This window comes from Sebastes fasciatus, chromosome 10 (assembly GCF_043250625.1).
Source record: "Sebastes fasciatus isolate fSebFas1 chromosome 10, fSebFas1.pri, whole genome shotgun sequence".
In the NCBI taxonomy this organism is placed as follows: Eukaryota; Metazoa; Chordata; class Actinopteri; order Perciformes; family Sebastidae; genus Sebastes; species Sebastes fasciatus.
Window position 1 is genome coordinate 15,300,450 of NC_133804.1, and position 24,953 is coordinate 15,325,402.

Sequence of the window (24,953 nt, forward strand, 5' to 3'; positions counted from 1 at the left end):
TGGAGTCTGGAGAGTTTGGTTCTGTTGACCAATCACAGCAGACTGGGCTTTTCGGGGGAGACATTAAAGCATGTAAACATGTTCTAGTAGAAATACAAGCATGCACCTGAAAATATGCATAGGTTCTTTTTAATGTTTGGTTTATAACATGTGATATAATGAAGTGAAAAAACACTTTCATAGAGCTGTTGAACAGGAAACAGCTAGTTTGTCTGGCAGCAAATGATCCTTTTTACACTTTGTTTTTTTCTATGTATTCAAGAAGCAAGAATGTATTAAAGCTGAAGTAGGCGAGATTGGAGCAAATATGATTAAAAAAAATATTTTTATAAAACGGTCGCTATATTCTGACAGAATACATGAAACAGATCTCATCTCATCTTCAACCACTTATCCGGGGTCAGGTCGTGGGGTCAACAGCTCCAGCAGGGGACCCCAGACTTCCCTTTCCCGGCCCACATTAACCAGCTCTGACTGGGGGATCCCGAGGCGTTCCCAGGCCAGTGTGGCGATATAATCTCTCCACCTAGTCCTGGGTCTTCCCCGTGGCCTCCTCCCAGCTGGTCGTGCCTGGAACACCTCCCTAGTGAGGGGCCCAGCGGGCATCTTTACTAGATGCCCGAACCACCTCAACTGGCTCCTTTAAACGCAAAGGAGTAGCGGCTCTACTCCGAGTCCCTCACGGATGACTGAGCGTCTCACCCTATCTCTAAGGGAGACGCCAGCCACCCTCCTGAGAAAACCCATTTTGGCCGCTTGTACCCGCAATCTAGTTCTTTCAGTCATGACCCAGCCCTCATGACCATAGGTGAGAGTAGGAACGAAGATTGACCTTCAGATTGAGAGCTTTGCCTATTGGCTCAGCTCTCTTTTCGTCACAACACTGCAGTAAAGCGAATGCAATAGCGCCCCCGCTGCTCCGATTCTCCGGCCAATCTCACGTTCCATAGTCCCCTCACTCGCGAACAAGACCCCGAGGCACTTGAACTCCTTCACTCGGGGTAAAGACTCATTCCCTACCCAGAGTAAGCAATCCATCGGTTTCCGATCAGATTTAGAGGTGCTGATCCTCATCCCAGCCGCTTCACACTCGGCTGCGAATCGATCCAGTGAGTGCTGGAGGTCACAGACTGATGATGCCAACAGGACCACATCATCTGCAAAAAGCAGCGATGAGATCATCAGCACACCGAACTGCAAACCCTTCTCCCCCCGACTATGCCTCGATATCCTGTCCATGAATATCACGAACAGGAGTGGTGACAAAGCGCAGCCCTGGCGGAGGCCAACCCCCACCGGAAACGAGTCCGACCTACTGCCGAGAACCCGAACACAGCTCTTGCTTTGGGCGTACAGAGATTGGATGGCCCTGAGAAGTGACCCCCTCTCCCCATACTCCCTGCTCACCCCCACATGAAACAGGTAACCTGAAAAAAAACATGTGCCTCTGTGTCCTCCGGTGCTCCTAACGGCATCTGCAAGATGACAACCAATCAGAGCTGATCTGGGATTTGCTGTCCAGCAATCGTCTGAGAGCTGGCTGTCAATCACTTGTGAACTCCGACCAAACCGTCAAACTAGGCCGCGCTGATCAATATTCTGTTACATTAATGCCTATTTCTCGCCTCAAATGTATTCAGAATCATCTTGTAGTGCACGGTTTAGTAAATGAGAAAGTTTGTGACCATGTTGCCATGTTGAGAAGTTTCAGGGAATAACAAGGACCGCTCACATGACCGGAGCAAAGCCAATAGGAACGCTGAATAGGAAAGCTCGCTCTCTGAAATGACCTGTGATTGGTCAAAGTCTCCCGTCACAGGCTAGATTTGTTAAAGCCTGAAAACAGAGCCATGAGGAGGTGCAGAAGTCTAGTTTTCTCTCAGAACACTTGAATACAATATGCTGAAAGGTTATTATGGAATTTTAGCCCAATGATGCCAACAATATACTCCCTACTGCCACTTTAATTATTGAGTTTTAGAGATACTGGTAGACAGTTTTTGTTACCTTCGAACCTAGTATCCGGTCTGGTTTCCAGTCTTTATGCTAAGCTAAAAACTTGAACTACTAGGCTACCTGTCAATCATCAATTTATTATAGTGTTGCAGGTAACCTATTTATTTTTCTTTTGAAAATATCTGTAAGTCTACATAAAATACAGGGTAGAGTATTGTGGCACCGTTTTTCATTCCAATTCAAGCACTGTGCAACAAAATAAATCTAAGAAAATAAATAAATAAAACAAAATTAGCTCCCATAGTTAAAAGTAACCTTAGATGTGTAAATAGATCAGGGGTCTGCAACCTGCGGCTCCAGAGCCACATGCGGCTCTTTAGCCCCTCTCCAGTGGCTCCCTGTGGATTTATAAAAATGGAAATGAATAACTGTTTTTTGTTTACATTTTCATTTTTATTTATCATTGTTGTAGGTCTATGGTACAACGGTACGGCAGAGTATTAGGGCCACATTGAGGAAAAAAATAAATCTGAGATTTCGAGAATAAAGTCATAATATTACGAGAAAAAAGTTGTAATATTATAAAAATAAAGTCATAGGTTTACGAGAAAAAAAGTTGTGCTATTACGATAATAAAGTCATAATATTATAAAGTAGTATTTTTCCGTGTTATTTTTCTTTTTTTCTTGTAAAGTCATGACTTTATTCTCGTAATATTACGGAAATTTTTTTTTTCTCGTAAAGATATGACTTTATTCTCGTAATATTACGACTTTTTTCCGTAAAGATATGACTTTATTCTCGCAATATTACGACTTTTTTTCTTGTAAAGTTTTGACTTTATTCTGTAAATCTCAGATGTTTTTTCCCTCAATGTGGCCCTAATACTCCATCGTACATTTGCTCTTTGGCCCTATATGCATTAGAGTTATATACTATATACTTAGACTATAAACTGTGTTACCTTCATCACAATGCTCAAATGTTTTGCAGCTCCAGACAGATTATATATATGTTTTGTCCTAAAATGGCTCTTTTGATAGTAAAGGTTGTTGACCCCTGATATAGACAGACAGATCTGAAGCAGCCCCAGTATGTTTGTAGGCTACCACTTTGCTGGAATGATAGTAGTGGCGTAATCGTTGTATTTCCAACAGCACTTGAAGGCACCATAAGTGCTCACCTGTATGCACTTCTTCTTTCGCTTTTATCGCAGTCCAGCTGGTCGGGCTGAAATCAAATTCTGGTCCAGGACGTTTGAATTTGTGCGAAATGGCCTCCGAAACTTTAAAAAATGCGTTAACACGCACTCTAATGGACCTGGAGAGGAATAACTATTTAGCCTTTAGGACCTTCTACACGGAGGTGAAGCTCAGAGCGGGGCTGCATTGGGTTACATTCAGATCCTTGATGAATCCAAACCCCGAAGAGATCACCGACCTCTTGGTTGCAACCTTCTCCGAGGATGGTGCTCTGTCAGTGGCTGTGGAGATACTGAGGGAGATTGGCTGCATGAACGAGGCAGACAGACTAGGTAAAGTTTTTACATGCTTTTTTTAATTTTAAGTCCTGATGAAGACCTACAGTGATCGAAACATGTTGGCTTTTTAAATGATTTAGCCACTATAATAAAGGCTTTTTAATATATTTTCTTCCTTGTTGCCACTTGTTTTAGTATTTTTGGAGTGCCTGGATTGCCTTCCTGTCCATCCAAAGTTTTTACATACTTTGATGCAAAATGAGTATAATATTATTAATATATTATAATATAATAGTATAACGTGAAGTCTGGGTTTTATCAGATAATTACCTGTAATAGAGTGCTACAGGAATGAGTCCTAAAACCTGGAAATGAGGAAGCATTTTAGCACTTTCGGTTCCCTCATCTGAAAGTTTATAGTATGGGCTTTTCCCAATTCCGAATTTATACTGCTCGACTCCTCGGGTTCATCCTAAAGCTCTTAATTGCATCCAAGTTTCCCTCACTTGCGTGTTATCCTTGCGTCTTAGTCCCTCCCATGCATGGGAGAGGAAGCATGGAGAGACGATCAGGAAACCATGCGAGGAGAGAGGAAACGAGGAAATATGTTTTAAGAGACATGAGACGTCCTTTCCTCTGAAGCGTCACGTGAAGCGACGTCCGTTTCTGATGACAGCAGCAGCAGCTGATCACAGCTGGATCAGCTGTGATCAGCTGATCACAGCTGGATCAGCTGGATCAGCTGATCACAGCTGGATCAGCTGTTTATGTCTGAACTGTACAAATACTAATAAAGACACACCGTTATTATCAGTGGCAGAGCGGCAGTGTTTTCTCTCTGTAGCCTGTTACCTGTTTAACAAACACCTGCACATGAATAACAGCTGCAGTCTGTATTTATACTGTGGACTGAGTTCTGCTTAGAGGACCAGGAACCATTTCAGGAGTAATGCACAATGGGGAACAATGCCTTTGTATTATTTATTCATTATTAGCGTCTGTAGTTATTGATATTCTGACACTAGAAGTTATATATTAGGCTGAGTGTTTCAGGGAAAATTTAAATGATGTAACTCATATCATACCCGATGCTCAGGAATTATCAGCCTCATGTATATTCATGACTGAATGGAAATGAGGATAAATTATGTAAAAGGTGTAAAAGACAGACCCTCCTTCTCTCTCTGACTTAAATATATCCTTAATAAAAGTTAAAGTTAAACACTTTATCATCAATATGGTCTGTTTGTTGTTCACACCTACAATTACCTCAGATTTTAACTAGATGGTGAATCAGAAGACGACTAAACTACAAAACTTTTAATCTGTGATTTGTCTTCTCTCCGGTATAATACTCCAGCAATGTTGACATGTATCAGATCAGTCGGGTTTTGCGCAGCGTCCAATCAATAAGTGATATACAATAAGGGGGCGTGTCGGTCCATGCTTAATATCACTGGCCCCCTCTGGCCCCACCCTAGAACCGCCCCTGACAGTAGGTGCACATTTTCCAACATATGAGAGGTAATAGTTACATATAGATTCAAATCCCTGATCCCACTCCATAATAACAAAGAGAAACCTGCACTTACCCATTGGAAGTTCACCCTTTGGGCCTTGTGCTCAGCAAAGTCATTTACAACAATGCTCAAGAATCGTGACCCAACTAAATGCGATGCGAGCGACTGTCAGTGACAAAATCAGTTTGATTGCATTGATTTCTACTGACGACGCAGAGATGCTGACCTTGATTTGCAAAATTCCTGCTTTCAGTCCAGCCAGGGGGCCTTTGTTGAGACTACGAAAAACAGTTGTTTCCATCAGTACTAACCGTCTCAAATTAAAGTCCAACATGTTTTTAAAAATTGTAATGTAATATGTCTTCTTATTTTGGCAGCCATGGAAGCGCGTGGACCGTCCTTCAAGCCTGATCCCAAAGGCAGTGAGTCATTTCTTTGTTTTCTGAGCCACTATTACTTTTTTTAATTTTACATTAAACACATGGGTATAGATGTAGTTTTTTTTGGTTCCAAAATTAGAAATCCACAGTTTGAAAATGACCTTTGTTCTTCTCAAAAGTATTGCTGGCATCAGAATCAACATTTTCTGGGTCTCTTTTCCTATTAAATCATTGTTGTATGTGAGTCATGTTTGTGTGCATTGTAAAGTGTTTGAATGTGACACATGCAACATTTAACAACCAAAATGACAATCTTAATATTATATGTGAAATATCCATCAGCTACACAAAATAGGAAGAAATATGTTTAGTATTTTGCAATGAATCCAATAAATCACCAGAGTATTTTTCCTTTAGGTCCTCCCTCAGATGAACACATCGTGGATAGATATAAAGATCAGCTGATCCGATATGTGAGCGACGTTGAGCCAATTTTGGATGAGCTCCTCACCAAGATGGTTATTCAACAGGAAAGTTATGATAAAATCAGCGCTCTCCCGACCTCAGAGGAGAAGATGAGGGAGCTCCTTGATGGTCATCTGACAGGTGTTGGGAGCAAAGACATCTTCTATGACCTCTTTTTGAAGACACAGAGGATAGAACGTCAAGGTCCAAGGTGCAAGGCTTTTATTTTCATTATACAATACAGGATTGCACAATTAAATGTGGCTGTATCCCGCTCCACACACAGAAAATGTATGAACAGATATTCAAATATTTAAATTAAAATAGAATAAAACAATAAAATAGGAAATCATCGATACAACAACATTGACTGAGGAAGATCTTACAGATCGAAACGTTGCCTAAACCTAACAGTCCTTTGTGCCCTGCAAATTGCTGTGTAAAACAAACCTTTTGTACATAGATTTGTTCAAATGTGTCTGCCATCCCAGCCTTGATCAGTAAGGCTAATTTATATACTAAAACTGATTAAATGAATAAACAAAATGTATGTTTCTTTAAGCCAACTGGAGAAAAAGACTGCAAGGACCATGAGTAAACAATGTTAGTTGTCTTTTACCATTTCAGGATGTCTGGGAGTGATGACGAACCGTGGCCGAATTTCGCGTGGCATGAGAGTGTGAGTAGATCCTTAGATGTCTAAAGTAGGAGTTCTCAACCTTTTGTAATTTAAGGCCCATTTCTGATTGAGAAACTGGGTTATAAATATGTGTTATGCCATTGTCAGGTGTAATGACCCACATAAATACTCGGCTTACCCTCTCTTATCTCATCACTGCCTGCCTGCCATTATGAATCCAAAGTATTCAAGGTCATATTTCCTCACCACACTTTGGAGCTGTTACTGGTGCAGGGTTGTCTCCCATCACTTTTTCCTTTAAAAAAAACCCTCCATTTTGTGTCACTGCATCTGAGACATATATGTCTGTAAAGGGGGGACTCATGAGTACCAATAGAACCCATTTTCATTCACATATCTTAAGGACAGAGGTCAAGAGACCCCTTTGAAAATGCCATGCCAGTTTTTCCTTGCCAAAATGTTGCATAAGTTTGGAGCGTTATTTAGCCTCCTTGCTGAAAGCATCTAGCATGACATGGTTGGGACCAATGGATTCCTTTGTTTTTATAGTTTTATATGGTACTAGTATCTTCACTCTAGCTTTAAAACTGAGCCCGCTACAACCTCTGAAATGCAGAATAGCGGCGGTTGGATTTTCAAGAGGTTAATCTAACTATTTGGCAGTACCTCCTCCGCCCACCAGCGTCCCCGACCCAGTGGTTGAGAACAGCTGGTCTAAAGCACCCTTATTGACATCAGGATTTTTAATTTTGAGATTTATGGGTTGATGATTACATCCAAGAGTCAGTATTTAAACATGCAATTTTAAGTTTTAAAATCAATCTTTAATACCCCAGCAGGTAGCTTGATAATACTTAGCTTGTTTTTGAAGACGTATCGTAAATCCCCGCTGAAAGAGTCTTTCATTGCTTTATATCACTTTAAAAATGCTTACTGTATTACTGTTAAAGATAAACAGTGATTCTACAGTAAATTAGACTTTTAACCTGTAGTTCCAGGGTTCCTTTAACAAGACAAAGGTCGTAACCGGATGTAAAATGTCCCCTGAGGGTGACTGGATTAAACTGGAGCCTGAAGTGAACTGTGTGGATGCAGAGGATGCTCCAATTTACAGGTAAAAACACCTTTTAAATGTGTCAGCAAAAATACATTTTCACAAAAGAAAAGCTTTGATCTTTTCAGTGTTGTTACCAATTACAATCATTTGTTTCCCCTTTCATGAATTAGCCTGCAGTCTGAAGCAGGTAACTTTGAATGCAGTGTCTCTGGCTTGCGCTGGGTTAGTAAGGAAAGGGTCAGCTTGAAGTACCAGTTTGGCTCCTGGGAGGAGCACATGGAGAGACTGGAGACCCTGCATTACATCCCTGGTGGTCCACTACTGGACGTTACAGTCATTGCTGGAAAGTTAGATGAAGCTTATCTGCCACACTGGATCTGCACAGGTAAGCAAGCATCATATGATAAAAAAAGATGCAACATCTTTGTTTGATAGTATGTGTATGAAAACCTTGATGCACTTGTCTTTTGTGCAGAAGACGACCCTAGAATTTTAGGCAAGATGGCAGTCCTCCACATAGACACCTGTGGAGACGTTGTGGAACAAGTGTCTGAGGTCACGCCATCCCATGTCAAGTTGTCCCAGCCAATTTTCTCTCCAAGAGGGGTCCTGATGAGAGCCGGCTTTCGAGTGAAAATTAACTGTAAAGTGTTAATATACAAGACCAACGAAGCATTCCTCACTCTGCATGTCTATCTGATCCCTCGTGATCCTGCTCTACAACAGGTTATTGCTGTCATCATGTTGATTCATATGATTCATACTTCAAAACACAGACAGCCATGTTGTAACCTTGAAGCTTCTTTTTTTTTTAAAGTTATTTTTTGGGGGGCATTTTCCATTTTTCTGACAGGACAGTGGATAGAGTCTTGATAGGGGGGAGAGAGAGAGTGGATGCGGAAAGGGCCACAGGCCGGATTCGAACCCGGGCCGCCGCGGTCAGGACCAAGCCTTGATACATGGACGCCCGCTCTACCAACTGAGCTAACCCAGGCGCCACCTTGAAGCTTCTTTGTGCTGATGATGTCGTTTTTCCCCCACAGACCATAAAAAAGAAGGAATCATCCAGTGGATACAAAATTATCCAAAAGCCGTACCCGGAGAAGTCCCTGAAAATGCGCGATCGTTTCATCCTCACAGCCGATTTGGACAGTGCAGAAATTTACCCTGAGGTACGGTTTGAGCTGTCTTTCAGCTATTGAGTGAATTGTAGTCCAGAAACAAATAAGATGGAATAATACAAAGCCACAGCCAGGAGACGGTTAGCTTAGCTTAGCATAATGACTCTATTCTGCTGCGGAAAAGTACCCATAGCCAGTCAACTAAACACTTATAGATCTTTCAGTAACCAATTAAAATCCAAGAAAAATTTGCCAAAATGCTCTGCCAATGATAAACGGTGTATTCTCCTTTTGGTATTGACTCTTGTTTTCAGTTGTTTGGTGGATTGGATGATTGAGTTCAAACAACCATGACCTTCAACAACTGGATGTATTCAAGTTTCTCACCAAAAACTACATTTTATGAGATTACATTTGAAAACATCAGGATAACGTTATAATTTACCTTTACTCAATAGTCATTTTTCCTGAGCTGACTTTGAACGCCTCATAATAATAACTCAATGGCACCTCTGTTAACGTTCATATCTCTGATATTTAGCCAGTCAGGACTGCGCTGCCCACCAGCTTCTAACAGGTAACGTTACTAACTCTCCTCCTGCTGATCTCAACACAGATGTGTTGTTCACAGTGCAGCCTCAGGTTTTAGTAGTGCCATGCTGTTGAGCGCTTTTTTTTTCTCTTCACCGTGGCTCCGGTCCCCAACAAACTGAAACATTATACAGCATGCGTAGGCGTCATTGTGCATGCGTAACTGTGGGAAAGCATACATACAGAGGAACCGATAGTCAGAGATTCCTCGGCGAACCACTAGAAAGAGCATGCGTACCACCAGTGGTTCGTGTACCATAGTTTGAGAACCACTGAATTAGAAAATCGACTCTTTTTTCTTTACCGTATTTGACAAATTATTTGTGAATTATCACATTTAAAAAGTTTACCCTGGCACAAGTTTAATTCTGCTCCTTTTATATATTTCTTTCACAGAAATTGAAGCTCATATATGAAAGCAGTGACCCAAACTTCTTTGAAGTGTTCATTGAAAATCCAGACAGTCATTTCCAGCTCACAATAAGACATGAATCTGAACCAGTGTGGACCTGTGCAATTCGAAAAGGTCAGTGCTTATAGAATAATATTCTGATAGTGTATTTAAGATATTTATGTAGCATCCTTATTTAGTTAAACTGGCTTGTTAGTGTCTTGTGTTTTGAATGCAATACATACAACCACTAAATATACACATTTTGTTTTTCTGCATTTATATTTCAGATGACTATCAAAACACTGGTGATATTCAGGAGATGTATGGTAAGACACTGTGGCTGGTTGATGGCCAATTCAACTGTTATCAGGCTATTAAATAGGCGTTATCAGTCGCTGTAAGCACCATAAACATGGGTTATTAGGGGCCTACTACAACTACTACGTTGTAAAAGTGAAAGCGAAACTTAAAAGCAACACGTTCTAACACTTAAGGTTTAGGCAACAGAACCACTTAGTTAAGTTTAGGGAAAAACATTGTTTTTACTTAAAATATCTACATTTCAAAAGTGAAAGTGAAACTTCAGGCTTGTGAGCACAAAGATAACTACATGTTGTTTTCACACAGGATGCAAACCCTGGTCTCCTGGGTGAAACTCCTGTGTTTTATGTCCTGTCCATCACCCCCAACCTCCATGTTATAAGGATACCACAGCGACTGACTTCCGCTTTTGCTCGTATCATAATTACTACGTCCGCTAGAGGTCGCTGTCGTCTTCTTTTATACCTTCTTTCGGTGATCTACCATGTGAATAGATGATAAAACTTACTAGTAAGTGTAGTAAGCCCCTATTGACCCACATCTATGGTGCTTATAGCGACTGATAACGCCTATTTATTAGCCTGACTTATTGGCTGGTATGAGTATTTAGAAGAACTATAAACTTGTTTGAAGTGTCATAAGATCTGCAGTAGATCTTTCACATAACCATTGGTCATCTTGGTAGGTATGTTTGGTATGACTGGTGTATATTAGCATTAATACAGTAATAGAGCGTATGGTGTTCTTCACAGAACCTTGAGATGTGAATAAACAGTAACATAAATAATTTGTATCCACATGGGCCACACTTGTATTACAGTGTAACTAAATGTTTTTATCTGTGCATCATGAACCATCTTTAGAGCCCCAAAATTGAGTTGTTTAATTTTTTTCCATGTTATTCTTCTAGAAGAGGCGCTTGCTAGCAGCCTTCATGTAATTTACAGGAAGTCACAGAAAAAGTGACTCCCTGTTAGATCATGCAGGCCACCTGTAGTTTTCAGACCACGTTGGGATTTATTTTTATTTGTTTGTAAATCAATGTGGAAATGTGTGTGTGTCTGAGATTGGATTCTATCCTTTATTATTTTTTATGTCCAACTTGTAAAGCACTTTGTAATGAGCACTCATTTTGATACTGTCCTACCTGACCACAGCTTTTAGTTCCCACCCTCTGCTGCTGCCACATGATCTCATCTACTCTCCAGGCGCACTTCATCTCCTGGGAGCCTACTGACGAGGATTGGCTCCCTCGACGAGGCGCACAGACTAGGTAAAGTTTTTCCATGCTTTTTTGTTTTAAGCCCTGATGAAGACTTACAGTGGTCGAAACATGTTTGATCTTTAAATGATTTAGCCACTAGAATAAAGGCTTTTTAAAAAAATATATATTTCCTTCCTCGTTGCCACTTGTTTTAGTATTTTTAGAGTGCCTGGATTGCCTTCCTGTCCATCCAAAGTTTTTACATACTTTGATGTAGTATAAGGTGAAGTTTGACTGCTCCCAAATCATTAGCTGTAATAGAGTGCTACAGGAATAAGTCCTAAAACCCGGAAATGAGTAAGCATTTTAGTACTTTCGGTTCCCTCTTCTGAAAGTCTGAACTGTACTAATACTAGTACTTTTTTTTTTTTTTTTTTTTCTTGAACAAAATTAATTTACAAACATTAAGGCATAGTAATTTAAACTCAATACTTCTAACATACAAGGCACAATTGGATAGGAAAGATAACTTAAATTATAAAAAAATTATATAATAGCAAAAATAAAAGAGGGTAGAAAAAAATCAAAGGAACAAAAAAGAAATGCATAAATAAATAATAATAAGACTGCAGTCTTCCATAGTAGCTCTAGAAAGAGAGACTTTGCATGTTGTCCTTTCATTAGTCTTAAAGCACTGAGATGATTGTCCACAAGGTCCCTTTTGAAAACGGAAAATAGGGGTTTAATTTTCCTCCATTTGGATGCATGGATGAAAAAATTTGCCAGCAGTATCAGATTGTTCAATATCAAGTCACTCTTTATGTCCTTCATGTTAATACCAAACACAATATTTTTCTTGTGAGAGGAGCAAGTAGTTGGATTTTGGTTGACAGCCAGTCCTGAAAATCTTCCCAGAATGCCGCAGAATATATACAGTGAAATAACAGATGATCAATAGTTTCTATCTCAGTCTCACAAAAGTTGCAGTTATTGTGATCAACATTAAATCTCAGTCTTAGTAATTCATTGGATGGATAAATATGAGTCATTATTTTTAAATGGACTTCTTTTGTCTTGGGGCTTACAGATGTATTTAGATCTCCATTTCTTAATGTCTGAGTCTGAAAATAGTTGGATGATGTTGTTTCTGTTTGATCGTATTGGGGACAGTATGTTGGTCAGGTGATTACGTAACAATTTCTTTGAGTTTTTCGCATCCAGAAAATCCTGACCATTAACTTGAAGCACAGGTAATTCTATTACACACAACTGTTTATCTGTGTTTTGGACCAGTCATCTACCTGGAACAGGGCACGTGTGCAAACTATATTATATTTTGAGCAGAAGCTTTCCCAGAACAGCAAGTATCTCTGATCATTCATTAGATGCATTATTGACCAGATATGTTTATCCATCCAATGCTGTAAGTAGTGAGATTTACCATTACATAACACATATCTGTTGTTCCAGATGGGAGTTTGGTGTGGGGTGAAATTGTGTGTGTACATGAGTTTCCAGCATAACAAAACTTGTTTGTGAAATAAGGACAATTTGACTGACAATTTTTCAATCTGAAAGTCACATTTAAGAACAAACTCAATACCACCCATTTTTTTTAACAGACCTCTGGGGAGATAATACCAGATACAATCTTTGTTTAGCAGAAAGGAATTTAGCCATTTAAACATTAAAAATCAATAGCCTGCAGACCACCATCTTTGTATTCTTTAACCATTTCTGATTTCTTAATGTAATGAGCCTGATTTTTCCAGATAAAATTAAAGTTTAATTGGTTGATGGTTTTAATGAACTTATTAGGTATGGCCATGGAATATGCAGGATGAATACACTTTGCTAAGGATTCCATTTTAGTTAGGTATGTCCTTCCAAAAACTGTCAGATCTCTTTGCAACCATGTATTTAGCAAAATTGCTGCTTTCAGTCCAGCCAGGGGGCCTTTGTTGAGACTACGAAAAACAGTTGTTTCCATCAGTACTAACCGTCTCAAATTAAAGTCCAACATGTTTTTAAAAATTGTAATGTAATACTATGTCTTCTTATTTTGTCAGTCATGGAAGCGCGTGGACCGTCCTTCAAGCCTGATCCCAAAGGCAGTGAGTCATTTCTTTGTTTTCTGAGCCACTATTACTTTTTTAATTTTACATTAAACACATGGGTATAGATGTAGTTTTTTTGGTTCCAAAATTAGAAATCCACAGTTTGAAAATGTCCTTTGTTCTTCTCAAAAGTATCGCTGGCATCAGAATCAACATTTTCTGGGTCTCTTTTCCTATTAAATCATTGTTGTATGTGAGTCATGTTTGTGTGCATTGTAAAGTGTTTGAATGTGACACATGCAACATTTAACAACCAAAATGACAATCTTAATATTATATGTGAAATGTCCATCAGATACACAAAATAGGAAGAAATATGTTTAGTATTTTGCAATGAATCCAATAAATCACCAATGAGTATTTTTCCTTTAGGTCCTCCCTCAGATGAACACATTGTGGATAGATGTAAAGATCAGCTGATCCACAATGTGAGCGACATAGAACCAATTTTGGAAGCGCTCCTCACCAAGGGGGTTATTCAACAGGAAAGTTATGATAAAATCAGCGCTCTCCCGACCTCGGAGGAGAAGATGAGTGAGCTCCTTGATGGTCATCTGACAGCTGTTGGGAGCAAAGACATCTACGACTTATCTGTTGAGAAACAGAAGCCAGAACATGAAGATCCAAGGTGCAAAGTTCAGCTTTTATTGTCATTATATAATATAAATATAATACTGGATTGCACAATGAATTGTAGCTGTAGCCTGCACCACGCTACACACACAGAAAATGTATGAACAGATATTTAAATTAGAACAGAATAAAATAGGCAATAAAATAGAACAACATCGATACGACGGCGTTGACTGAGGAAGATCTTACAGATCGAAACGTTGCCTTAAAAAGAGAAAAAAAGAAACAACTGTTTATTTGGAGCCTAACAGTGAGTAGACCTCCTTTGTGCCCTGCAAGTTGCTGTGTAACACATACCGTTTGTATATAGATTTGTTCAAATGTGTCTGAGTAAATTAATGAACAAAATGTATGTTTCTTTAAGCCAACTGGAGAAAAAGACTGCAAGGACCACGAGTAAACAATGGTAGTTGTCTTTTACCATTTCAGGCTGTCTGGGAGTGATGACGGACACATGGGGAATGTCACGATTATTCAAAAGAAGGTGAGTAGAGCCTTAGCTGCAAAAGCAGGAGTTCTCAACCTTTTGTAACTTAAGGCCCACTTCTGATTGTTAAAAAGAATTGAGAAACTTATAAATATGTGTTATGCCATTGTCAGGTGTAATGACCCACATAAATACTCAGCTTACCCTCTCTTATCTCATCACTGCCTGCCTGCCTTTATGAATCCAAAGTATTCAAGGTCATATTTCCTCACCACACACTTCGGAGCTGTTACTGGTGCAGGGTTGTCTCCCATCAACCCTCCATTTTGTGTCACTGCATCTGAGACATATATGTCTGTAAAGGGGGGACTCATGGGTACCCATAGAACCCATTTTCATTCACATATCTTAAGGACAGAGGTCAAGAGACCTCTTTGAAAATGCCATGCCAGTTTTTCCTTGTCAAAATTTAGCATAAGTTTGGAGCGTTATTTAGCCTCCTTGCTGAAAGCATCTAGCATGACATGATTGGGACCAATGGATTCCTTTGCTTTTTATAGTTTTAAATGGTACTAGTATCTTCACTCTAGCTTTAAAACTGAGCCCGCTACAACCTCTGAAATGCAGAATGTAGAATAGCGGCCGTTGGATTTTCAAGAGGTTAATCTAACCATTTGGCAGTACCTCCTCCGCCCACCAGTGGGCCTCGGCTCAGTGGTTGAGAACAGCTGGTCTAAAGCACCCTTATTGACATCAGGATTGTTTGGTTCCTCTCATCTAATCCTCTTTTAATTTTGAGATTTATGGGTTGATGATTACATCCAAGAGTCAGTATTTAAACATACAATTTTAAGTTTTAAAATCAATCTTTAATACCCCAGCAGATAGCTTGATAATACTTAGCTTGTAAAAATACATTTTCACAAAAGAAAAGCTATGATCTTTTCAGTGTTGTTACTATTAATACTAATGCATTATTCCAGATATCCTTGTTATGCTTTTACAGCAAATAAAATCAAGGCAGATTTTTGTTTTCTGTTTACATTAACATCTGGTCTTACAATATTTCAGTGCAAAACTTACCATCATTTGTTTCCCCTTTCATGAATTAGCCTGCAGTCTGAAGCAGGTAACTTTGAATGCAGTGTCTCTGGCTTGCGCTGGGTTAGTAAGGATAAGGTCAGCTTGAAGTACCAGTTTGGCTCCTGGGAGGAGCACATGGAGAGACTGGAGACCCTGCATTACATCCCTGGTGGTCATTGCTGGAAAGTTAGATGAAGCTCATCTGCCACACTGGATCTGCACAGGTAAGCAAGCATCATATGATATAAAAAAGATGCAACATCTTTGTTTGATAGTATGTGTATGAAAACCTTGATGCACTTGTCTTTTGTGCAGAAGACGACCCTAGAATTTTAGGCAAGTTTGCAGTCCTCCACATAGACACCTGTGGAGACGTTGTGGAACAAGTGTCTGAGGCCACGCCATCCCATGTCAAGTTGTCCCAGCCAATTTTCTCTATAAAAGGGGTCCTGATGAGAGTCGGCTTTCCAGTGAAAATTAACTGTAAAGTGTTAATATACAAGACCAACAAAGCATTCCTCACTCTGCATGTCTATCTGATCCCTCGTGATCCTGCTCTACAACAGGTTATTGCTGTCATCACGTTGATTCATATGATTCATTCTTCAAAACACAGAGAGCCATGTTGGCTACTGTAGCCTTGAAGCTTCTTTGTGCTGAGGATGTCTTTTTCCCCACAGACCATAAAGAACAAGGAATCATCCAGTGGATACAAAATGATCCAAAAGCCGCACCCGGAGAAGTCCCTGAAAATGCACAATCGTTTCATCCTCACAGCCGATATGAAGAGTGCAGAAATTTTCCCTGAGGTACGGTTTGAGCTGTCTTTCAGCTATTGAGTGAATTGTTGTCCAGAAATAAATAAGATGAAATAATACAAAGCCACATCCAGGAGATGGTTAGCTTAGCTTAGCATAGCTTAGCATAATGACTCTATTCTGCTGCGGAAAAGTACCTTTAGCCAGTCAAGTAAACACTTGTAGATCTTTCAGTAACCAATTAAAACAATGGATGATTAATACATACACACAGCTCATGAATTCTCTATCTATATTTCCTGCTTGTCCACAATGTTTTTTTTTTAATGTATTACTTAAAAAACAAAATGTATTACTACTGCTTTAAGCAACTGGGGCGGCTGTGGCTCAGAAGGTAGAGCAGATCATCCACCAATCGGAAGGTCGGTGGTTTGATCCCCGGCTGCTCCGGTCACATGTTGTCCCACATGAGCAAGACACTTAACCCCAAATAGCTCCCGAAGGCATAGCCATCGATCGGTGTGTGAATGAGTATTTAGATTAGATCCTGATGGGCAAAGTTGGCACCTTACATGGCAGCCTCTGCCATCAATGTATGAATGTGTGTGTGAATGGGTGAATGCTGACATGTAGTGTAAAGCGCTTTGAGTGGTCGTAAGACTAGAAAAGCAAGTCCATTTAACTGTGTCCTTTTCCAACATTTAAACTGCATGCCCTGTTTTTATTTTTGTTTTTGATGTATTTTAGGAAGCCTTTTTTTAACCCATTGGCCAGAGATCACAGATGAAAAATAGCCTTTTATCTAATTTTGGCATTTTTTTTTATACCATATGTATTTATTCATTTGCACTGTCCCTTGTAAACTGAACTAGACACAAAATCTGACCAGCACCTCTGAAGCTCACTAATAGTTTGACATATAACCTCTCGTAAAACCACAACTTGTTGTTACACTGCGTTTTTTTGTAAGGAGACAAACATAAGGATTAACAGAGCCACGCTAGCTGTTTCCCTCTGCTTACAGTGTTTATGCTAAGCTAAGCTAACTGTCTTCTGATTTACCGGACAGACATGATTTGCATCGATCTTCTCACCTAACTCTCATTAAGTATGCAAATAAGCATGTTTTCCTTCATGTCAAACTATTCCTTTAACATACCATGTCCACTAACTGTATCTTTTGGTAAAATACAGCCCCAATATTTGTCTTTGTCTGCCTGTGGGAAGATCTCTTCGATATAAATTTGAATATCAACTCTTCTTTTCTTTACCGTATTTGACAAATTATGTTTGAATTTATCACATTTAAAAAATTGACCCTGGCACAAAGTTTAATTCTGCTCCTTTTATATATTTCTTTCACAGAAATTGAAGCTCATGTATGAAGGCAGTGACCCAAACTTCTTTGAAGTGTTCATTGAAAATCCAGACAATCATTTCAAGCTCACAATAAGTCGTAAAACTTTACCAGTGTGGACCTGTGTAATTCGAAAAGGTCAGTGCTTATAGAATAATATATAGATGGTGTATTTAAGCTACTTATGTAGAACCCTTATTTAGTTAAAATGGCTTATTAGTATCTTGTGTTTTGAATGCAATACATACAACCACTAAATAATATACAATTTTGTTTTTCTGCATTTATATTTCAGATGACTATCAAAACACTGGAGATATTCAGGAGATGTATGGTAAGAAACTGTGGCTGGTTGATGGCCAATTCAACTGTTATCAAGACATTAAATAGGCGTTATCAGTCGCTGTAAGCACCATAGATGTGGGTCATTAGGTGCCTACGCCTATTACTTTGTAAAAGTGAAAGTGAAACTTAAAGGGACTGTATGTAACTTTTTATACATATAAATCTTTTTTTTTTATTGCAAATGAGGGAACAGGTTGTAACCTAACCTAAAAAATGTGCCTATATGCGACTTTCTGTGTTTCCTCTATCAACCTGTAGACAAACCTACAAACTGTGTGGAACAAGTGTCTGAGGTCACGCCAACCCATGTCAAGTTGTCCCAGCCAATTCGCCCTCTAAGAGGGGTCCTGATGAGAGCCGGCTTTCCAGTGAAAATTAACTGTAAAGTGTTAATATACAAGACCAACAAAGCATTCCTCACTCTGCATGTCTATCTGATCCCTCGTGATCCTGCTCTACAACAGGTTATTGCTGTCATCATGTTGATTCATATGATTCATACTTCAAAACACAGAGAGCCATGTTGTAACCTTGAAGCTTCTTTGTGCTGAGGATGTCTTTTTTCCCCCACAGACCATAAAAAACAAGGAATTATCCAGTGGATACAAAATGATCCAAAAGCCGTACCCGGAGAAGTCCCTGCAAATGCGCAATCGTTTCATCCTCACAGCCGATTTGGACAGTGCAGAAATTTTCCCTGAGGTACGGTTTGAGCTGTCTTTCAGCTATTGAGTGAATTGTAGTCCAGAAATAAATAAGATGGAATAATACAAAGCTACATCCAGGAGACGGTTAGCTTAGCTTAGCATAATGACTCTATTCTGCTGCGGAAAAGTACCTTTAGCCAGTCAACTAAACACGTATAGATCTTTCAATAACCAATTAAAACAATGGATGATTAATACATACACTTGTAAGCTCATGAACTCTCTATCTATATTTCATGCTTGTCTACAATGTTGTATTTTTAATGTATAAATGAAAGATAAAGCGACGTACATGAAACCTGCCTTGGCGGAGGTCTGCGCTCTCCGAGTGCACTTCTAGATATTTTAGTTTTTTATGTATTTTAGGAAGCCTTTTGTAACACCTTGGCCAGAGACTACAGATGAAAAATAGCCTTTTGCCTAATTCTGACATTTCTTTTTTATACCATGTGTATTTATTAATTTGCACTGTCCCTTCTCAAATAAACTAAACTGAACTAGACACAAAATCTGATCAGCACCTCTAAACCTCACTAATAGTCTGCCGTATTACCTCCCATAAAACCACAACTTGTTGTTACTCTGCATTTTTTGTAAGGAGACAAACATAAGGATTAACAGAGCCACGCTAGCTGTTTCCCCCTACTTCCAGTGTTTATGCTAAGCTAAGCTAACTGTCTTCTGATTTACCGGACAGACATGAGTGGCATCGATCTTCTCACCTAACTCTCATCAAGAATGCAAATAAGCACGTTTTCCTTCATGTCAAACTATTCCTTTAACATACCATGTCCAGTAACTGTATCTTTTGGTAAAATACAGCCCCAATATTTCTCTTTGTCTGCCTGTCTGAAGATCTCTTTGATATAATTTAGAACAGTGGTTTTCAAACTTCTTACACCACATACATCCTCAGAAAATATTTGACTCTCCAAGTACCACCATTATGACCAGGGTCTGGCAATTATTTTTCCTGGAGGGCCACATGAGAAACTCAGATTGTTGCCGTGGGCCAAACAAATTCTGTCAGAAGTAACCTCTATTTTATCAGTACATTAATTTATAGAAAACATACTGCACACTTATTTTTCAGCATTTATTATACTGAAAATCACTCCAAACAGCATGCTATTAAGAAAATTACATTATATGCAGTTTTTTTTAACTGTTTGTATTTTCTTACACGTATAAATCAATCCAGGTCAGTGTCCCATGCGCGCTCGCGTGTGGCTAGAGACCCCAACACAAACTACACGGAAGCACCAAAGTTATATCTAGTGAAGTCGGAGGGCGTAGCTTTGGTCTCGAGGGCCGTAGTCTCTGCTGTCCTCTGCTCCTCTTCCTGCCTGCCTTCACTCAGCTCGCTCCACCTCACGTGCATGCGCGTACACTACACACTGCAGAAGAGTTAGTAGCTCTGAGAATATCTAGTGAATGTACAGTGGACGTTTGTGCAAAAATAACTGCTGCAGCTCCTCCAGACCAACAGAGGTTTTCCGTGGCTTGTGAAGTGACGGGGCTCCGCAGCGAGAAACGTTGTCGTCTCTGACCGGGTGCCGGTGTCTTCCCTGTTTCCTCTGACCGCGGTCGGCAGGCTGAGGCAGGAAAAGCCAACACTAGGATCAGCAGTGATTCATGGAGAGACCTTCGTCTGGTCAGATAACATTACTGCCAAGCAGCTGAAATATAGAGTGATATTGTGGTTTTAGCTGACGTGTGTCGCCTCACTGTTTTGAGCGATGCCCAAGCACGAGCCTGACGCTGACTTTTGTTGACTTAACGGCCACAGGTGTCGCTGTTAACAAGCATTTCTGATTCTTACAAACAGTCCCTTTAACAAAACAGAGAATCACCCAGCATGCCAAAATACAAAAACATGCACTGAATGTCCAAAAAGCCCTATTTTTCGGGGCAGGGAGGATATAGCCTACTGTACACATTACTGTGCTGTACTTTGTTATTGTCATCTATAGTAGTTGTTTGCATAAAAACACACAATTCAAATGCTTATGATCATTTAAATATTTGCTTTGATTAAATTTTTTTAATTCTGCTCCTTTTATATATTTCTTTCACAGAAATTGAAGCTCATGTATGAAGGCAGTGACCCAAACTTCTTTGAAGTGTTCATTGAAAATCCAGACAGTCGTTTCCAGCTCACAATAAGACATGAATCTGAACCAGTGTGGACCTGTGCAATTCGAAAAGGTCAGTGGTTATAGAATAATATTCTGATAGTGTATTTAAGATATTTATGTAGCACCCTTATTTAGTTAAACTGGCTTGTTAGTGTCTTGTGTTTTGAATGCAATACATACAACCACTAAATATACAAATTTTGTTTTTCTGCATTTATATTTTAGATGACTATCAAAACACTGGTGATATTCAGGAGAAGTATGGTAAGACACTGTGGCTGGTTGATGGCCGATTCAACTGTTATCAGGCTATTAAATAGGCGTTATCAGTTGCTGTAAGCACCATAAACATGGGTTATTAGGGGCCTACTACAACTACTACGTTGTAAAAGTGAAAGCGAAAATTAAAAGCAACACGTTCTAACACTTAAGGTTTAGGCAACAGAACCACTTAGTTAAGTTTAGGGAAAAACATTGTGTTTTTGTCTCAAAATATCTACATTTCAAAAGTGAAAGTGAAACTTAAGGCATGTGAGCACAAAGATAACTACACATTGTTTTCACACAGGATGCAAACCCTGGTCTCCTGGGTGAAACTCCTGTGTTTTATGTCCTGTCCATCACCCCCAACCTCCATGTTATAAGGATACCACAGCGACTGACTTCCGCTTTTGCTCGTATCATAATTACTACGTCCGCTAGAGGTCGCTGTCGTCTTCTTTTATACCTTCTTTCGGTGATCTACCATGTGAATAGATGATAAAACCTACTAGTAGGTGTAGTAAGCCCCTATTGACCCACATCTATGGTGCTTATAGCGACTGATAACGCCTATTTATTAGCCTGACTTATTGGCTGGTATGAGTATTTAGAAGAACTATAAACTTGTTTGAAGTGTCATAAGATCTGCAGTAGATCTTTCACATAACCATTGGTCATCTTGGTAGGTATGTTTGGTATGAATGGTGTATATTAGCATTAATACAGTAATAGAGCTTATGGTGTTCTTCACAGAACCTTGAGATTGTGAATAAACAGTAACATAAATAATTTGTATCCACATGGGCCACACTTGTATTACAGTGTAACTAAATGTTTTTAAAATCTGTGCATCATGAACCATCTTAAGAGAAAATTGAATTGTTTCATTTTTTTCCACGTTCTTCTTCTAGAAGAGGAGCTTGCTAGAGTGAGGTCTAAACTTGTGGAGAAAATGTCCAGAGAGCTGATTAATCAGCTGCTGGATGACCTTTTAAAGGATGGCGTCTTGAATGACGGAGAGAAAGACTCGGTACTTCAGGAGAACAACACCACTGCAGACAGGGCGCGCCGCCTCATCGACATGGTGAAAAACAAAGGACGTGAAGCCAGCAGGAAGATGTTTACTCACCTTCGAAGCAGAGACCATTCACTCTCCGATCAGCTGGGGCTGCTCTCTGGCCTGCCTGTTTAACCAGGTAAGGTCTGTCTCAGCAGAGATGGTCAACAGTAATGAACCAGGAAGGCTAATTGTTTGACTTCAAATGTTTCAAGTGAAATATAATTTTGAACAGTAATCTGATAGCAGTGATATTGTATTTTTGGTTTTCCCGCAGTGTTCAAGGAGAGAAATCCACACTCATCCCTGCTGCTGATGCATTGTGGGTAGAGAAAATTAAGACACTGTGTGTGACTTAGGCCCTGTCTACACATATAGGCTACAGATATTTTTAAAAACAAATATTTTCCCTTCCGTTTAAAAAAATAAATAAAAAATCTGTCCACGTGACCTTCATTTTGCGAAATATCTCCGTCCACACTTGAATGCAAAAAAGACTTCAAACGCTTGCCGTAACATTTACATGTCAACACAAGTGAGATCACAAGTTAAGGGTCAAGGAATTTTGTTACCACCCTTCTCACTCTGTTTACTTCGGCTTCATTACAGTCAGTTTGATAACACTTATTGTCTGTGGTTGGCTGGGATTCCTGTATGCGTAGATACAAAGTAACCACAGTTTTTAAAAATCTGCACCTTAGAAGGTGTGTAGGGACCTACCATTTCTGGTGGCAAAGACAATGAACTATGCTTCTCGTAATCCTTGAGTCATGCAGCCATTGGCTGTGGACTAAGCTCAGTCGCCATTGGCTACTCTAACATTCACACATAGGTGTGAAATTCACCCAGGACAAAACCAGAGGAATCTCTTTGTTCCTCCTCTTTCTGCTGCTTCTCCTCACCTTTGCTGACCTGCAGAGGTGAGCTGCTGCTCTCCAGAAGCTGCAAAGCAGCTCTGCTTCTGATCGATGGCCTGTTAGGAAACAGCCATTGGAACACAAGGATCTCCTCATGCAGAAGACGCGAGAGCCTGCCTTTTTACCTACTAACGTCAAGCAACAACTGCAAGGAAGTTAGCACCAAGCTAACCAATCTGCACAACTTGATTGGAGCATATCAAAGACGACATCTTTGACTTGGAACCACAACTTCAACACATGGAATTACAAACCCCTTTTATTCCATGGATCGGTAACGTACTGGGCTTACTTTAGCAGTAGCAATTGCACATGGCTGAGCAAGACTGTTCAACTTTGATTTCTAGAATGTACTTGTATTGATATGTTTAATGTTATTCATTGAGTTTGACTGTGTGATATTATTTGTATTTGATATTCGGGTAGGTGGCTCCGCCACATCTGATGTGTTTAGTTTATGCTTCACATAGACAAGGTCTTGCATGCAACTAACCATCTTTTCTAACCCACTGCATATCTGACACACATAAAGATCACATACAGAAACCGTGAATTAGTTAAACATAAACATACAGCTTCAGATAATCTTAACCCCACATCACCCCCCCCCCCCCCCCCCCCCCCCCTCTCTGTCCTTCCTGAGCACATGTGCTCCGAAGAACAAAGAGGACATGTGGTGACATGTTGGCGGCCATCTTTGATCCCGCCATCTTTGTAGTTTTACAGTGCTCGCCCCTTTTGTCTGTAGGCAGACATCTTGAGACAAGAAGCCATCTTGTCTCTCCCCGTCTCTTTCTCTCTCTCTCTCTCTCTCTCTCTCTCTCTCTCACACACACACACACACACACACACACATGTTTATACACTTTGTTTGGTTTGTTTAGTTTAGTTATTTAGTTAGATTAATATTGTGTTTTGAACCTTTATTATCCTGTAAATAAATGTTTGTGGAATATACACGCTGGTCTCTTTAATGTTGTACAAGAGTGAATAATGCCAACCTCTGCTATGTCAAGAACTCTGATATCCTTCAACCTTTACTATCTATTTTGGTTTTAGTTATTCATTTAATTATTAATCAACGTTCCAAATTGATAGTTTAGCATATATAATGAGACTATATTAACGGTGTGGTTATTGGTCCCTGATTCCAGGGTGGTGCCCCGTTTATTATTAATGTTTATTGATAATCTTTATTAATATTAATAATTATATTATTATTTATTAATTAATTTGCTAATAACCAAACCTGTTACTGCCAAATCCCTACAGGTGTGAGCCAGAACTCTGTTTGCGTGTGGACGAGAGGCCAAAACGTAGAGGAAAACATCTGTTTTTAAAAATATCTGTGTACGTGTGGACAGGGCCTTAAATGCACTGAAAGCCATAATTGTTTTTATTGTTAATATGTTTAATCAACTGTAAGTAATTGATCAAAGCTGCACTAGTCAATATTTTTGTATTAACAATGGGTAAAATAATGTGAAAGTTGTTGCTCGACATAGCCACAGTTTCCAGCTGCACACGCAGCTGTTTTCACTGAAAAAGCTTGAATAAACTCAGCAGAACTAGCTGGGTTAAACATTGCAGATTTAGCTGCTTAGGAGCCTGATATTAAGAGAAGGTGAAGACATATAGGTAAAAAGAGAGTGAATAATGGATTTATTTTATTTATTTAACCAGGCAAGTAATTAAGAACAAATTGTTATTTATAATGGCGCCCTGGCAAAAGGCAAAGCCTCTTGAGGGAAGGGGGTAGAGGCTAAAAAATAAATATAAAAAGTTAAAAAGACAGAAGCACACATCCAAACATGTCCATCCAAATGTTCACTTCTATGAAAATGAAGCATTGTTTTTTTTTTTTTGCTGAGGGAAATTAATCTGCAAGACGAAGAGCAGTGACTTAAAATTACAACCATTCCTAACATTTACTTGAATTAGTTTGTTTGCAATAACATCATTTTGTAATCAGATTTCAATAAATATATATTTTTTTGTAAAATTGCTTGACTGTATTTTTTAAT

The 24,953-nt window shown here is 39.4% G+C and overlaps 1 protein-coding gene across 9 annotated transcripts; it reads left to right on the top strand.

Annotated features, from left to right (window-relative positions):
- Positions 1 to 3,078: 3,078 nt before the first annotated feature.
- On the top strand, positions 3,079 to 24,931 carry LOC141775267 (uncharacterized). Of its 9 annotated transcripts, none has more exons than XM_074648440.1 (21): positions 3,082 to 3,490; positions 5,334 to 5,378; positions 5,754 to 6,012; positions 6,429 to 6,480; positions 7,434 to 7,555; positions 7,669 to 7,883; positions 7,977 to 8,224; positions 8,542 to 8,670; positions 9,607 to 9,736; positions 9,892 to 9,930; positions 15,750 to 15,955; positions 16,070 to 16,198; positions 17,513 to 17,642; positions 17,800 to 17,838; positions 18,108 to 18,313; positions 18,423 to 18,551; positions 20,635 to 20,764; positions 20,920 to 20,958; positions 21,867 to 22,151; positions 22,290 to 22,716; positions 24,202 to 24,931. In XM_074648440.1, the coding sequence occupies exons 1-19, from the start codon at positions 3,229 to 3,231 to the stop codon at positions 22,145 to 22,147; spliced, it is 2,790 nt and encodes a 929-aa protein (XP_074504541.1). In that variant the 5' UTR covers positions 3,082 to 3,228; the 3' UTR covers positions 22,148 to 22,151; positions 22,290 to 22,716; positions 24,202 to 24,931. The 9 variants fall into 9 exon arrangements, with proteins under 9 accessions (XP_074504545.1, XP_074504548.1, XP_074504541.1 ...); XM_074648443.1 differs by having other exon boundaries at positions 5,766 to 6,012; XM_074648439.1 differs by having other exon boundaries at positions 3,083 to 3,490; positions 7,974 to 8,224.
- The last annotated feature ends 22 nt before the right edge of the window (positions 24,932 to 24,953 follow it).

What these genes read in the sequence shown, in the direction of transcription:
- LOC141775267 (XM_074648439.1), top strand. Translation starts at nt 3,229, where the DNA reads ATGGCCTCCGAAACTTTAAAAAATGCGTTAACACGCACTCTAATGGAC. An exon ending in GTGATCCTGCTCTACAACAG is followed by an intron (nt 8,225 to 8,541) that starts GTTATTGCTGTC and finishes TTTCCCCCACAG; the next exon opens with ACCATAAAAAAGAAGGAATC. An exon ending in GTGCAGAAATTTACCCTGAG is followed by an intron (nt 8,671 to 9,606) that starts GTACGGTTTGAG and finishes TTTCTTTCACAG; the next exon opens with AAATTGAAGCTCATATATGA.